At 46.9% G+C, this 15,170-nt stretch overlaps 1 protein-coding gene across 3 annotated transcripts in view; it reads left to right on the top strand.

The window, feature by feature from the left end:
* Positions 1 to 403: 403 nt before the first annotated feature.
* Positions 404 to 15,170, top strand: part of CRTC1 (CREB regulated transcription coactivator 1) — a 151,495-nt gene continuing 136,728 nt past the window's right edge. For all 3 annotated transcript variants that reach the window (XM_066604597.1, XM_066604596.1, XM_066604598.1), the window contains exon 1: positions 404 to 544. In XM_066604597.1, the coding sequence (XP_066460694.1) occupies positions 419 to 544 (126 nt within the window). In that variant the 5' untranslated portion in view covers positions 404 to 418. The remainder of the gene's footprint in view (positions 545 to 15,170) is intronic.

The following is a 15,170-nucleotide window of genomic DNA, read 5'->3' as shown; positions in this document are numbered from 1 at the left end:
ACACTCCTCTCCTGTCACTGACGGTCTCTGTAGCTGCTGCTCCCTCACACTCCTCTCCTGTCACGGAGGGTCTCCGTGGCCGCTGCTCCCTCACACTCCTCTCCTGTCACTGACGGTCTCTGTGGCCGCTGCTCCCTCACACTCCTCTCACGGAGGGTCTCTGTAGCTGCTGCTCCCTCACACTCCTCTCCTGTCACTGACGGTCTCTGTGGCCGCTGCTCCCTCACACTCCTCTCCTGTCACGGAGGGTCTCTGTCGCCGCTGCTCCCTCAGTCCTGTCACTAAGCAGAAGAGCCGTGTGTCGCAGAGCAGCGCCTCCCGCCTGCCGTGACGTCGCTCCCGGTCCTCCCTCCGCCAATGCTCTACGTCACGTCCAGAGCGGGAGTGCGCATCCTGAGGAGGAGGAGGAGGAGGGAAGATGGCGACCTCAAACAATCCACGGAAATTCAGTGAAAAAATCGCCCTGCACAACCAGAAGCAGGCGGAGGAGACCGCAGCCTTCGAGGAGGTGATGAAGGATCTGAGCATCACCCGAGCTGCACGGGTAAGACGAGAGCCGGACGCGGGAGATGTGGCGAAAGGGACCGAGCAACGGGCAGCTCGTTACCAGACACCCGGGGCAGAGGAGGAGGCGTGGGCGGCGGGGCTGGACACGGTGAGGTGGTGGCCGCGGGGTGATGGAGGGCAGCAGGCCTGTCATGTAGTGTCATCCCAGCATCTCCAGAGCTGCCTGCAGCGGCGGCGCCTCCTGCCTGCGGGCTGTCACTGCAGGCCTGACCACTGCTGGTGGACCTCCTGTGTGGCTCCTGTATGACCCCCCTCCCCACCTGTGTGGCCCCTGTGTGGTCTCTGTGTGACTCCTCCCCCTTGTGTGGCCCCCTGCCCTGTCGGGTGACATCTGGATGGGTCTCATTTGTTGCTGTGAAGTTTGTCCTGTAAGTGTTCAACTTGGGCAGGCAGGCATGACAAGTGTTGTCCACCGGGGCCGCTCCTGGGCCGGTTGGCTGTTCTTCTTCCTCTCTGGATCTTGTTTCATTGTTTCCACCTGTTTACTTGTATGTTGTTACGTTTATGTAGACATTTACCAATACAAATGCTGCTTTTGTTTATTTTTCAATATGCGTTCGTTAGCCATGCCAACGGCTGATGCCCACGAATGGATTTGTTTGTGCTGCGGTTCCCGCGCCGGCATTCCGTAGCTATTAGGTTCTATTGAATCTAATGGTTTTCTTCCAGCCAATGCCGACACGTGGAATTTTACCGCAGATTTCCGCAGTGGGAAAAAAATCACGGCATGTTCTATTTATGGCTGATTTACGCCGCGGGAGATCTCCATAATATAGTATTAATGGAAACCGCAGAATTACGTACCTTTTTTTTTTTTTCCCGCGATCACCAGTGGGTGTGTTTTGTTTATCACTGCGGTATTTCCGCAGTGTAAATCCCTGGGCGTACCCCGCTCCGTCCATGGGCATGAGACCTAAAAGGTGTAACTGGTGTCAGTGGGGGATGCAGAGTAAAGAGAAAGTACATGCTACACTCCCCTCCGCCAGTCCGCAGGTCTTCTGTTCACCCACCTGAGCAGAAGACCCTTCAGAGACTGATGATGTCCCTTAACCATTAGAAGGCCACATGACAGGTTTGCGGGATGTCACTGGGTGGGCTGCGTTGTGGGGAGAATTGGGCATGAGGGACTGAAAACTATAAATCGAACCCCCATGTAACAGATGAGTTGGTGTACGGGACACGCTGTGCGCTTTACCAGAGTTGTCAGTTATCAGGCGATACTACAGTGCGAGGACTGCCAAGGTATTTGGCTATAAGGTGCGGCCATGGGGACTATCACGTCTATGTTTCCTTAGCCAATCAGACATTATACCATAGAGCCGTGCTCGACGGATACAACTATGTAAGTTATGTAGCCATATAGTGATCCGTTCCTTTGACCAATTAGAATGAACTTCTCAATCTCTCAGCCAATCAGAAGGGTTCGGGTCCTTAAAATTGAAAGCTTTAGTAGGAATCCAGATAAAATCCAAATCGAACCCTAAGTCACGTTCTTACATGTTTCAGGCCACTTGAGTCCTTTGGCTGAAGACCCTTCTGTTTTGCTCCTCTCTTGGTGGTCCCACCAGATCTCGGCATCATTACTGCTAGGTCTTTGTGGACTACACACCGTGGCCCAGTATATAGTAAACTCCGGCTCTGGGACTCTTAGTGGTTATCTGGTTATGGACAGCATCCCTTTAGTAGGGCTGACTGTAGTAACAGACTGAGCAGCACTTACCCCTCCGCTGCCACCAGGATCCAGCGCTGCACCCCCACGTTTGTTGTGACAGTGACCACGGTGCTCCAGAATGTAAATGTCCTGCTGTCAGGAGGACGAGCGCTGATGCCGCAGTGTTGCCTGATTTTCATTGATGTCAGCTGTCACAACAAACACTGGGACTACGGCGGGACTGCAGCATGGATCCTGGTGGCAGCGGAGGGGTAAGTACTGCTCAGTCTGTAGTTGTACTGCAGTCAGCCCTGCTGAAGGGATCTTGTCCGGTAACCGGACAACCACTTTAACATCTCCAAATGCGATTGATGAGCCTTAGGCTATGGCTGCTGCTGTAGATGCCCAGCTACACTCGTACGGACTACTTGGATGCAGTTTTCTTTGTCTTTCCTAAATTCTCGTACTAGTGCCATATACAGGTTGCCTGTTAATTAACTTTATAAATTTTTTTCAATGTCACCCCTTTGACTACTAATACAGAGTACCTACGTAAACGGTCATTGATGCAGTATGAATGAGGTCCATGTGTTCTGTGCCAGAATGAGTGGCATGAGGTCCCGCCAGAGAGGAACAACTTTACCTGGGAAGCCTTATTATGAATGTCTTGGTGGATGCGGCTCATGACAGAGGAAGTAAAGTTGAACTGTTGGTCATGTTTGTGTGATGAAGAGTCAAGATCACATGACAGTTAGGCCTAATGTCCACGGGAAAATTCGGGCCCGCGCGGATTCTCCATGCAGAATCTCGCCGCAGATCCCTACTTTCCCGCAGACATGAGGGCAGAAAATCTTTACTACTTACCTGTCTGGAAGCTGCGGATCTCCCCTACGTCGTGGCCGGATCTTCTTTCTTCGGCCTGACGGATGTACTCGGCAATCCGGCAGCGCGTGCGCCGTGCACATTTTTTTTAAATTCCTGCTTTCGCGCAGTTCCACGGCAGAGCAAAAATTCAGCTGCGGGTGTGCCGCGGATACGGACGGTTTCCATAGGCTTCAATAGAAGCCGCAGGAGCCGTCTGTGCGGCAGACCCGCAGGAAAATGGAGTATGCTGCAATTTCTTTACATGCGTGCGACCCGCACGCCGGGAAGAAATCCCATCCACATGCTTTTAGCTGCCCTACTGATGCTAATGCATCCCTATGGGCAGCAAGACGTACGGATCTCCCATGCGGGGGCCATGCATGGATTTTATAAATGAAATCTGCCCTTGGACATTGGGCCTTATACTTGTTGCTTTTCTAAAATTTGATGCTAAATTGTCGGCTTGGCATTCTCCCGCTCTCCCACTGAACTGAATGGAGCAGCAGTGTACCTGTGCCACCTCCTCCCTGTTCCCTTGGGATCTGAGTCCCAGTGGTTGTACCTCTACATTTCTGTCAGTTCTCACCTATCCAGGGCTTGAGTGAAAACTTGAGAAAAAAGAAAAAAATTAAGTCTCCTGAATACCTCTTTAATTTTGCTTGTCGTAATAATTTGAAACTTTTAGCCTGAGGCCTCCCTCACACAGGTGTTTGCAGAAACGCAGCGTTTTGTAATGCTGCGTTTACTGCAGATTCTGCCCGGTTTCTGCAGCACAGCTGAAATCGCAGCCAAGGCTGCTGAAAAAAGAAAGAAATCAATACTCGCCTAGCTGGTGAAGTCGCTGTCCCCGGCACCGCTGTGGGGACCTTGTGAAGCTGGCCGACTGCTCTGATTGGCTAAGTGCCGTTGAGTGACAGCTGGCTGAGACAATCAGAGATGTGTCCAATCACAGTCATTTAATGAATATAAAGCTGTGATTGGACGCATCCAGCGCTGGCTGTGATTGGCTGAGTGGGCTGTCACTCAGCGGCGCTCAGTCAATCAGAGCAATCTCTCCCCGTCACCAGAGAAAAAGTTCCCCTGCCGGCTGACAAGTCCTGAGAGCGCCGCCGGTGACAGCGACATCACCTGGAAGGTGAGTATTCTTCTTTTTTTTTTTTTTTTTTAAATTTAAAATTTTTTTTTTTGACTCAGGCAGTGTAGCGGGTGCATTTAGCATTGCCAAAAGCGCTGTACCAAGTTGTGCTGCATTTTTGGCAGCGCTGAAACTGCTGCCCACTCATTTCATTGGGCAGACTGAAAACGGACAAAAATAGGACATGCAACACTGTCAAAACGCAGCGTTAAAGACTCTGCGTTTTCAGCCTTGTGTGAGCAGCCGCATTGAAATGAATGGGAGCCTTGTACAGCGTTCAGCGCTGGGCTGAAAAAGCAGCGCTAAACGCTGTACAAAAACACGCGTGTGAGGGAGGCCTGAGTTTCTACATGGTGTTTTTTCCCTTCAGTTTTTACAATGCTTTTCCTTACAGTTTAGCCAGATTTTTTTTTAACTACTGTTTTAAAAACCACATGTTTTTCAGCAAATCACGATAGTTCCATAATGCTTTTTTTTAATGGCCATATGGCTTTTTCAGGTGAAGCGCTTGATTTTTGTGCTTCCCCTATAAACGCCACATAGCTAAAAACTGCATTAAAGCCTATGTGTGGTTTTTAAAATGCATTTTTCACAAAAGTTAAAAAGCCCATAGTTTATAAAACTGCAAAAAAAAAAAACACAAATAACCTGTGGAAAAAGTCTTAGGATACGGGCTCTCAAATTTATTTATTTTTGTCTGATTTTCAGACAGAAAACATCATGGCATTTTCGATTTTTTTTTTTAGACAAAAAGGGCGCACGCCAATCTGTGGAGTCTTGCAGACCGCATACAGACTGGAGGATGTTCAGTGGTTCCGTGGGGTGTCTTGACAGACTGCCTGCCCGATAGCAGGATGATGTAATGCTGTGGCCAAGTTTTAATAATTGTACAAAAAAAAGACAAGTTTAAATCACCCCCTTTTTGAATCTAAATCGTAAAACAAAAATACATATTTTGTATCGCCGTGCCTGTAAAAGTTCGATCTATCAAAGTAATGCATTATTTACCCCCACGGCAAACATCGACCGAAAAAAAAATAAAGAATGCCAGAAATGCATTTTTTTCGGTCACCCTGTCTCTGAGAAAAAAATGCAATAAAAAGCGATCAAAAAGTTGTATGTATTCCGAAATGGTACCAACATAAACTACAGGACATCTCGCAGGAAATGAGCCCTCACACAACTATGTGGATAGAAAAATAAAAAGTTATTGCGCGCAGAAGATGGTGGCAGAAAATAATGTAAAAAAATTTCTTTGAAAAATAAAAGTACAGCAAAAAAAACCATATAAGTTTGGTATCGTAGTAATCAAACTGACCCATAGAATAACGTTATCATGTCATTTTTGTTGTGGTTTGTGCGTCGTAGAAACAAGGCGCACTGAAAGATGGCGGAATGACTTTTTTTTTTTTTTTTTCATTTTACTCCACTTAAATTTTTAAAAGGTTTTCCAGTACATTATATGGTACATTAAATAGTACCATTGAGAAATACAACTCGTTCTGCAAAAAACAAGTGCATGCGCAATAGACCTCTGCGGCGCGAGCACGTCGGAGCGGGACAGAAGAGGGCAGACAGCGCAAGCGCGTCTAATCCAGGCAGAAGAAGGCTTCGGTCGGCGCCATGGGGACGGGGACGCCAACACCAGAGGGGGTAAGTATATAACTTCTGTATGGCCAATATTTAATGCACGATGTATATTACAAAGTGCATTTATATGGCCATACAGAAGTGTATAACCCCACTTGGTTTCGTGGGACAACCCCTTTAAGTGGATTGGATCTGAAGAGGCATGGATATTTATACACACTTATAACATACATACTTATGACAAGGCACAGATATGGATGTGATTGGTTCGCACTTAAAAGGAATTCTGCAACAGCAAACAAACTTTTTTTGTCTAGGCACTGATAGCGAAGAGAAAGTTTTATGGTCCTAAATTACTGTTAGGGGGGGTGGAAGGTCGTCAGGCTAGAATTTCCGACATTTACGGACGCGGCGATACCAAACATGTATTTTTCTTTTATGATTTAGATTTTTTTATAGATATGGCGAAAGAAAGGTGATTTAAACTTTTATTACTTTTTTCTTTTTTTTTTAACTGTGAAAAAGTTGCGAAAAAGAAAAAAAACAATTTACAATTTGGTATTGGCATAATCATATTGGCCTGTAGAATGACTTTAATATATTATTTATACTGCTCAGAGAATGCAGTGAAAAATAAAAAAAACATGCCAGAATTACAGATTTTGTTAATCTTGCCCCTAGAAAAAATAGAATAAAAAGCGATCAAAATCTTACATGTTCCTAAAAATTAGATAATTGAAGACTAGAGTTCATCCCGCAAAAAAACAAGGCCTCCTAGAGCTCTGGCAATGGAAAAATAAAATTAATACGGCCCTTGGAATGCGGTGACACAAAAGCAAACCTTTAAGGGAAAAAAATGTTTTAAATGTACAAAAATAGCAAAATATAAAAAACTGTATAAACTTGGTATCGCCGGAATCGTGTGACTCAGAGAATAATGTTATCACACTATTTATTCTGCACGCTGAACGCCGTAAAAAAGAAATCCAAAAAAACAAATGGCAGAATTTCATTTCCCCCCCCCCCCCCCCAATCTCCCGACAAATTGCTTTACAAGAGTTATGCAATACATTATATATACCCAAAAATGAAGGCATCAACAGGTATAACTTGTCCCGCAAAAATCAAGCCCTCATATGGCTGTGTCAATGGAAAAATGAAAAAGTTATGGCTCTTGGAACATTAGTTGAAATTAAATGATTGGACCATTTAAAAAAGCCTGCCCTGGTGGGTCTGACAGGGGGGTAAGAAACCCGCCACTCAAGGGGTTAAACCTGCTGTAGTAGCCAATGGCAGCACTCAGCCATGAACGCTGTTTGTAGACGGGCTAGCATGGGAAGTGACATCACAGCGAGACCGGAGATGGTGATGGAGGATCAACGGGGAAGCAGGGAGAGGTGACTGCTCACCTGTTGTCTTAATGCACGGGGATCCCGTTGACGTTTTATTTTACCTCAGACAACGCCTTTTAAACTATTTTTTATGGGACAAATCTTGTAAAGGGTTTGTCCCGTCTATGAAGACAGATAGGCCATCTCAACCCCTTCCCGCCCCATGACATAAGGGTACGTCATGGGAGCGGGGTACTTCCCACAAAATGACGCACCCTTACGTCATAGGGATAGCGTGAGATCATAGCAGATCTCGCGCTATCCCACAGCGGGAGCCGGCTGTCGCTAGTAGCCGGCCTCCCGCTGCGACAGCGCGGGCGGGGGGGGGGGGGGGTGTCGGAGATGCCCCCTGCCGCGATCTAAGTAGATTGTGACTCCAGCCGGCTCTCGCGATAACGGCGCCTGTATTGCCATTGCCTAAGATCGCTATAGTAAGCGATAAGGCATGGCAGGAGAGAAGTCCTGCCATGCCTTATCGCAGTGATCATTAGTGCTGTAGTAAAAGTCCCTCAGAGGGACACAGATGGTGTAAAAAATAAAGCACAAAAAATAAAAATGTAAAAAAAAAGTTAAAAACCCATTTATTATGCTTTTTCTCATATTGGCATAAAAAAATGTAAAATCCCACATATTTGGGATCGACGCATCTGTAACGACGCATACAATAAATTGAACACGCTTTTTATCCTGCATGGCAAAAAACGTTAAAAAAAAATGCTGAAAAACTGAGGCAAAATGCTAAGAATGGGGTGTAGAAAGTGGCGCTCTGTGAGTCTCCGTAAGCTTGCTGAGGTACAGCGGTCTCACACAGAAGGCGCTCAACAAGCTCCTCCTGCAGGAAGGCGAGCGTTCCCGGGGCTTCTTGTAAATTATATATAACGGGTAGCTGAATATCGCCGGGGTCACATGGCTGAACGCGGAATCCACTTGTGGTGCGCATAACTGCGTGCTCAGCCAGGCGGTCATGCTCAGTACACCTCTTGTTTGTTTATATTCCCCGCGCCGTTGCTTAGTGCTGACGCGGGTACCCGCAGCCGATACACAATGTAGTTGCGTATAGACTGCAGGTATATCCATGATCATAGAGCAGAATGGCCTTAATGTTGCAGATATTCCCAGTAAAATAGAACATGCTGCGTTCTGTTTTCTGCGAGTGAATTACTTAAAGGGGTTGTCTCGTGAAATCAAGTGGGGTATACACTTCTGTATGGCGATATTAATGCACTTTGTAATGTACATCGTGCATTAATTATGAGCCATACAGAAGTTATTCACTTACCTGCTCCATTGCTAGCGTCCCCGTCGCCATGGATCCGTCTAAATTCGCTGTCTTCTGGCGTTTTTAGACGCGCTTGCGCTGTCCGGTCTTCTCCCTGGTGAATGGGGCCGCTCGTGCCGGAGAGCTGGTCCTCGTAGCTCCGCCCCGTCACGTGTGCCGATTCCAGCCAATCAGGAGGCTGGAATCGGCAATGGACCGCACAGAGCCCACGGTGAACCATGGGAGAAGACCCGTGGTGCATCGTGGGTGAAGATGCCGGCGGCCATCTTGGTAAAGGAAGAAAGAAGTCGCCGCAGCGCGGGGATTCGGGTAAGTAATAAACTTTTTTTTTTTTAACCCATCCCTTGGGTTTGTCTCGCGCCGAACGGGGGGCCTATTGAATTAAAAAAAAAAACCCGTTTCGGCGTGAGACAACCCTTTTAATTCTGACCCACTAATGTGAACGGAATTGTGTAATCCAATGCATTCGATTGATTCGCATATTACCGCAGAAAAAACTAATGCAGAATTCACAATTTATATCCAGTTGTGGGAGAATGACCTAACCTGGTAGATCGCTACCTTTTTAGCACGTGACCGGGGACCGCTCAGTAAGGCCTCTGCTCACTGCTCCAGGCTTTCACATTTGGTAGCCAGGAGCAGGGGCATTTTAAATTTCCTGGGCCCTCCTGCCTTCTGTGTATGCCCCTGACATTTTACATTTGGTGCGCATGCGCAGAAGGCAGCGGCAGGTCCTCGCAGAACCAGATCGCCGCGGAACTTTATGGAGGCCGGAGGTGAGTAGTTTCAGCTCCTGTCATGGATTCGATCCGTGAGGGTAGATGAAACTTTAACTTTCTTTAACTTTTATGTGATCGCCATTAGATAACGGCGATCGCGTGGCGGGGGGTCGCACAGCGTGACACCCCCCCCCCCCCCCCCACCATGACAGACGATAGCAGGGCCGGTGTGTTTTTACAGTCCTGTAGATTAAAGCCCAGGCACCCAGGATATGAAAACACGTGGGTGTGCACTGAAGAGTTAATGGCAAATACTTGATTCTTTCTGGGATTTGTAAATCTTAGTTCTGAAGTCTGTCTCCTACTTCATGTTCTACAGATGAGTGCTATGGCACCCATCTGGGCACACCGTCCTCTCCTGTGTCTACAGATTTATACGGAGAGCAGACGGGTGGTTAATTGTTAATTCTGATGGATTTATCTGGAATCATTGGGAAAAACTGTTGGCATGCTGAGTTACTGGGGTATTCCTGCAGCTTTGTATTAGGGGTTCATAGGGATGTGCTGTGTGCATGCCCCCGAATGTTGGTTTGTTTACATATTGTATCCCCAGCATCCATCAATGAGCCTATATAAACATGGGACTGGAGGGGTATCGTTTCTGCTTGAGGTGAGTTAGAAGGCATGCAGTGCTGCCCCCGATTATGCAAATTGAGGATGTTACAATGCCTCTGCAGCGCCACCTATAGGTAGGCAGCTTCCCTGCAAGCCAATGTCTGAGTCTTCTAACAAGCCCTATACCATTTCTGGCAATGTAAACTAAAACCAGAGTGTAAGGATGTACATAGAGGGTGTCTTGGGGTTTTCGCCACTTGGCGTACAGTAGGTTTCCGGCTGTGTAAAAGGCCTCAGATATTAAAATGTCTTATTTATAGCTTGGAGCTGTTAGTAATGGGCTTTCCTTACTTCATCAGACTTGATTGCCCTCTACTATCCCATGGGTCCTAATTAGTTTTGCGTTTGTCGCATATTATCATCGCCCTTTGGGAGTTCTAGGGCACATTTTGATTGCCATCTGGAGCCCTGATGTGTTCTCTTAAGGTACCTGTGCGATAGTCGTCCTGCGTACAAGCAGCCACTGACTGACATGTGAGTGATTTTGTGACAGTGTCCTCAGTTTTTAGCGACTGTTGGGCTGTGTAAACAGGAGCTTTTCAGTGTTTAAATGACCCCTGGTTACTGTAAGGGCATGCGTGAGCCCGCAGAGGAATCTGGCCCTAACCGCGGCCAGCAATCCTGCGTACCGCTCGGACATGCCCAGTACAGATTTTAATTTTTTTAAATCTTACTTTTTCCCGTGCCGTCACTAGGTGATGATGTGGGTACCTGCAACCAATTACTATGTCAATTGTGGATGGGTCGTGGGTCGGATGGCTTCCAATGGTAGCAGTCTGCGGTAAGCCCACACAAAGATACAACATGCTGCAATTTTTTTTTCGCCCAATCTGCTCGTGGAAATTGCATTTAGTTTCCGCGAGTTTGGAGGAAAAAGCAATTTTGCATAGCATGTTCTAAAAGGTATTTACTGTGCATCGGCCTTGGGCTGCCTGTCCACGGGCTATGATCTGCAGCGCTCCCCCCTCCTCCACCTCCTCGGCTGTGGACAGGGGGCCTTAAGGTACCCTTTAGTTCTTGGGACCTGTCATGAGAATGGGGATCTCCTTTACATTACACCCCCTGCGGGGAGGAGGCGCTTGAATGGAGCAGCAGCCAAGCATGTGTGCTATTGCTCTATTGAACTCTGTCAGAAGCAGCCAAGCATTTGTACTCCACAATCGCCAGCAGCACCATACGCAAAGTGGAATGGAGCGTTGGCTTGCATGCTCAACCACCGCTCCATTCAAGCTCTTCCTTGCTGCAAGGGATGCAGTTTGGAGGAAAGGGGGACACAAGACTCCTGTTCTCGTAATCTGTGGGGTTCCCAACAGTGGAATCCTCACTGATCAGAATTGATTACCTAGCGTGTGAACAGACTGCACACCATTACACATTAATTGAGTCAACAATGTGATGCGGCAGCCAGCGACTAACAGAATGGTATTTAACAAAAAGAAATACAAAGTCCTACATCTGGGCAAGAAAAATGAAAAAAGCACATACAGAATGGGAGGAATTGAGCTAAGCAGCAGCACATGTGAAAAAGACTTGGGTATGCTAATAGATCATAGACTGAACATGAGTCAACAATGTGAAGCAGCAGCCAAAAAGGCAAACACAATTCTGGGATGTAATAAGAGAAGCATAGAGTCTAGATCACGTGAGGTCATTATCCCCGTCTACTCTTCCTTAGTCAGACCTCATCTGGAATACTACTGTGTCCAGTTCTGGGCACCCCACTTTAAAAAAGACATAGACAAACTGGAGCAAGTTCAGAGAAGAGTTACCAACATGGTAAGCGGTCTGCAAATCATGTCCTATGAAGAACGGTTAACGGATCTGGGAATGTTCAGCTTGCAGAAAAGAAGGCTGAGAGGAGACTTAATAGCTGTCTACAGATATCTGAAGGGCTGTCACACTGCAGAGGGATCAGCCCTATTGTTATATGTACAAGGAAAGACTAGAAGCACTGGGATGAAACTGAAAGGGAGGAGACACAGATTAGATATTAGAAAAAACTTTCTGACAGTGAGGGTGATCAATGCGTGGAACAGGTTGCCACGGGAGGTGGTGAGTTCTCCTTCAATGGAAGTATTCAAACAAAGGCTGGCCAGACATCTATCTGGGATCATTTAGTAAATCCTGCACTGAGCAGGGGGTTGGACCAGATGACCCTGGAGGTCCCTTCCAAAACTACCATTCTATGATTCCATGAAATGGTCATTCAGGTCTAAAATAGGCCAGTCATTAAAGCATACCTAACTTTTCATAGTCTGCTGTATGTACCTGAGAAATAACAGTATTTCTGGGCATTACATGAATTGTATCCTGTATTTTTCACCAGTTTTTCCCTCTAGGATGCCTTCTTGGGTTTCAGTTTTCTCTGAGCTTGTGGGAGGTGTATAAGCTATAAACTGCACACACAGAATAGGAGATCCTGCTCCCTAACTCTCTATGGCATACACATAGAAATAGCAACAACATGGAGGACACTAGGGTACTGAACAGTGTAGATTCCGGTAATTGTAAATAACGTAAAGCAGTTTTGCAGAGCTACACTATTGATGACCTATCCTCAGAATAGATCATTAATAGTTGAATGACTATGCGCCACTGGCACTTTCGTTCGTATTCTCTGCAGTGCCATTCATTTTATGGTGGCTATGCCTGATATTGTAGCTCAGTCCCATTCATTTGAGTGGGACAGCACTGCTCTCAGGCCATGTGATGAAATATTGTGATAGTACACGCGCACGAGAAGAGGCCCCCAGCACTCACCTGAATGCCAGGGCCTCTTCAATCAGCTGATCGTTGGGAATCCCTATTAGCAGACCATTCTGCTCACCTATTGATGACCTCCTGTGAATAGGTCATCAAAGTGTAACCACTGAAAACCCCCTTAAAAACTGCTGAAGCAACATCTGTGTGCCCTCCTCCACCTCCCCTCTCCATAGAGTTCTGTGGGCAGCAAGAGTCATCATCCTGCTTTAATTCCTGTATTCCATTGTATCAATATTACTAGAAATGGACTTCCCTTTACAACAGGCAGTGGACAGCAAATTAGAAGTAGGGCCGCCTGTCCACGAGCGTTGCGTTATCCTGCGGCGGATCTCCGCTGCAGGAGCTGCCGCCCAGGAGCAGGAGTCGGCAGACGGATCTCCGCTGTCAGCCTATCTGACAGATAGGCTGACCACGGAGAATCGCGGCAAATCGCAGCATGCTGCGATTTCCCAGACACGAGTGGAGAATCGCAATGATTCTCCGCTCGTGTACAGGGTGGAAGCGCTCTCCAAACATTCTTTGCGTTCCCCGTGGCCAGATTATAGCCGCGGGGAACGCAATGAAAACCCGCCCATGGACAGGCAGCCTAAGGGAGATGCTGGCCATTGCTTAAGACTGCCTGTCCACAGGCGTAGCAGATCTCCGCTGCGGAAGCAGGAAATGGCTGACTGTTCTCCGCACTGAGCCTATCTAACAGGCTCACCGCGGCAAATCGCAGCATGCTACGATTTAAATCCCGCGGGGGAAGAATTGCTGTGATTCTCCGCTCGAGGACGCCGCGGCTGTGCTTTCCATAGCAACGCTATGAAAAGCTTCAGACAGCGTGATTCGCCGTCAATTTGCCGGTCTTAGACTGCCTGTCCACGGGCGGGTTTGAATTGCATTCCCCGCGGCAATAATCTGGTTCTATGGAGAGCGCAGCCCCCCTCTCCACGAGCAGAGAATCACTGTGATTCTCCGCTCGCGGCTGGCAAATCGCAGCATGCTGCGATTTGTCGCGATTCTCCACAGTCAGCCTCTCTGTCAGATAGGCTGACCGTGGAGATCCATCTGCCGGCTCCTGCTCCCGTGGATGCCCATGGACAGGCAGCCTTATCAGTAAACTGTTGTGAGCTTTCAGTTGTAGTTGTTCCTTGGGTAGCATATTGTTTCCTAATTTTTTTTTATATCTAGAATCAACAGTATTTTAACTCCTTGAGTTGCAGCCAGTTTGGGCCTTGTGGACATAACCCAATTTTTTGACATATAATATAAGGTAATTTTGGAATGTTGTTACTTACCCAAGTGACTGGGATTGCTTTTTTTTGTGACACACAGTACTTTCTTACCGGTAAATTTTGGTTGATATGTTTTAGTTTATAAAAGTAAAAAAAATTGGTTTATTAAAAAAAAATGTAATGAGTTTTAGAGCGCACTTGTTTTCTTTAGAATTTGGGATTGGGTTATCTGATCTAGGTGGACTAAAGACCCGTTTACATGGAACCAGAATTGCTCAATAAATTGTTTAAAAGGGTGAAAACGAACGATAATCGTTCAGCATAATCACGGCCAACGATAACTTGTTCGCTTATTGTTCGTTTCATGCGAGCATCAAAATCATCATTGGCTCATTCGCTTTATATTACGATCGTTCACTTATAGTGAATTTGATTGAGTAAACTAATGATCTGCCTGTATACATGGGTTACAGGAGAGAACTCTGACCTCAGGTGTGAAGGCAACTTAAGGGAGCGTGAGGAACTATTAAGGGAGGGCCTAACAGTAGAGGGATTGGGTCCATTGACTGATCTCTGGTAGAGGAGCACCAAGGTTCCTCCAGAAGGGGATGAGGCACATTGATCTCTTTGTAGAGCTTGTGACGAAACCCTTTCAGGAGCTCGAAGGAACCCCTGTTCTGAAACGAGAAATCAGTCAATCATCCTGAAAACCTCTGACAAAGGGATGAAAATAATGATCATGTCTAGGGAGGATTCTAAAGCAATGTGTGAGGGAATTCTACTGGATTGGGGTTACAGAATTCTATCCTCTATCAGGAGGGCCTTATTGAGGACAAAAGGACTTTGAATACCTGTATCCCAGACTGGCCATGTCTTATCGTTGTCCATTGTTGATGGGGAGGCCCATAGTCTTGTGGATTGTTCACTTCATGCAGTGCATCAGCTAATATGTAGACCTCACTTTACGTCCGTATGTAGAAGCACTTCCCTCATACGTAAGAGATGCCACTGATGTACTTAAAAATCAAAAGGTATATAGATAGAGAAGGAGCACTACATGGTAAGTCTGGATATAGTGGAGAGGTTCCGGAACACCTGGGGCACACAGTTTGAGGCCTGTAGTGGGTTGGTGTTAGAGTTGCTGAAATTCGGTCTGGAGCATAATTTTTTTTTTTTTCATTTTTGGGAATCTGTTCTTCCACCAGCTCAGCGGTACAGCGATGGGGAGCCCATGTGCCCCTACTTGCAAATCTGTATCTGGGCTGGGGGGAAATCTATTCTCACTGCACACTTCCGCGAGTTGAGGAAAAATTGCAGCG

This window comes from Eleutherodactylus coqui, chromosome 5 (assembly GCF_035609145.1).
Source record: "Eleutherodactylus coqui strain aEleCoq1 chromosome 5, aEleCoq1.hap1, whole genome shotgun sequence".
Lineage (NCBI taxonomy): Eukaryota > Metazoa > Chordata > Amphibia > Anura > Eleutherodactylidae > Eleutherodactylus > Eleutherodactylus coqui.
The sequence above is the reverse complement of the archived record's forward strand: the minus strand, read 5'-3'. Positions and strand labels throughout refer to the sequence as shown.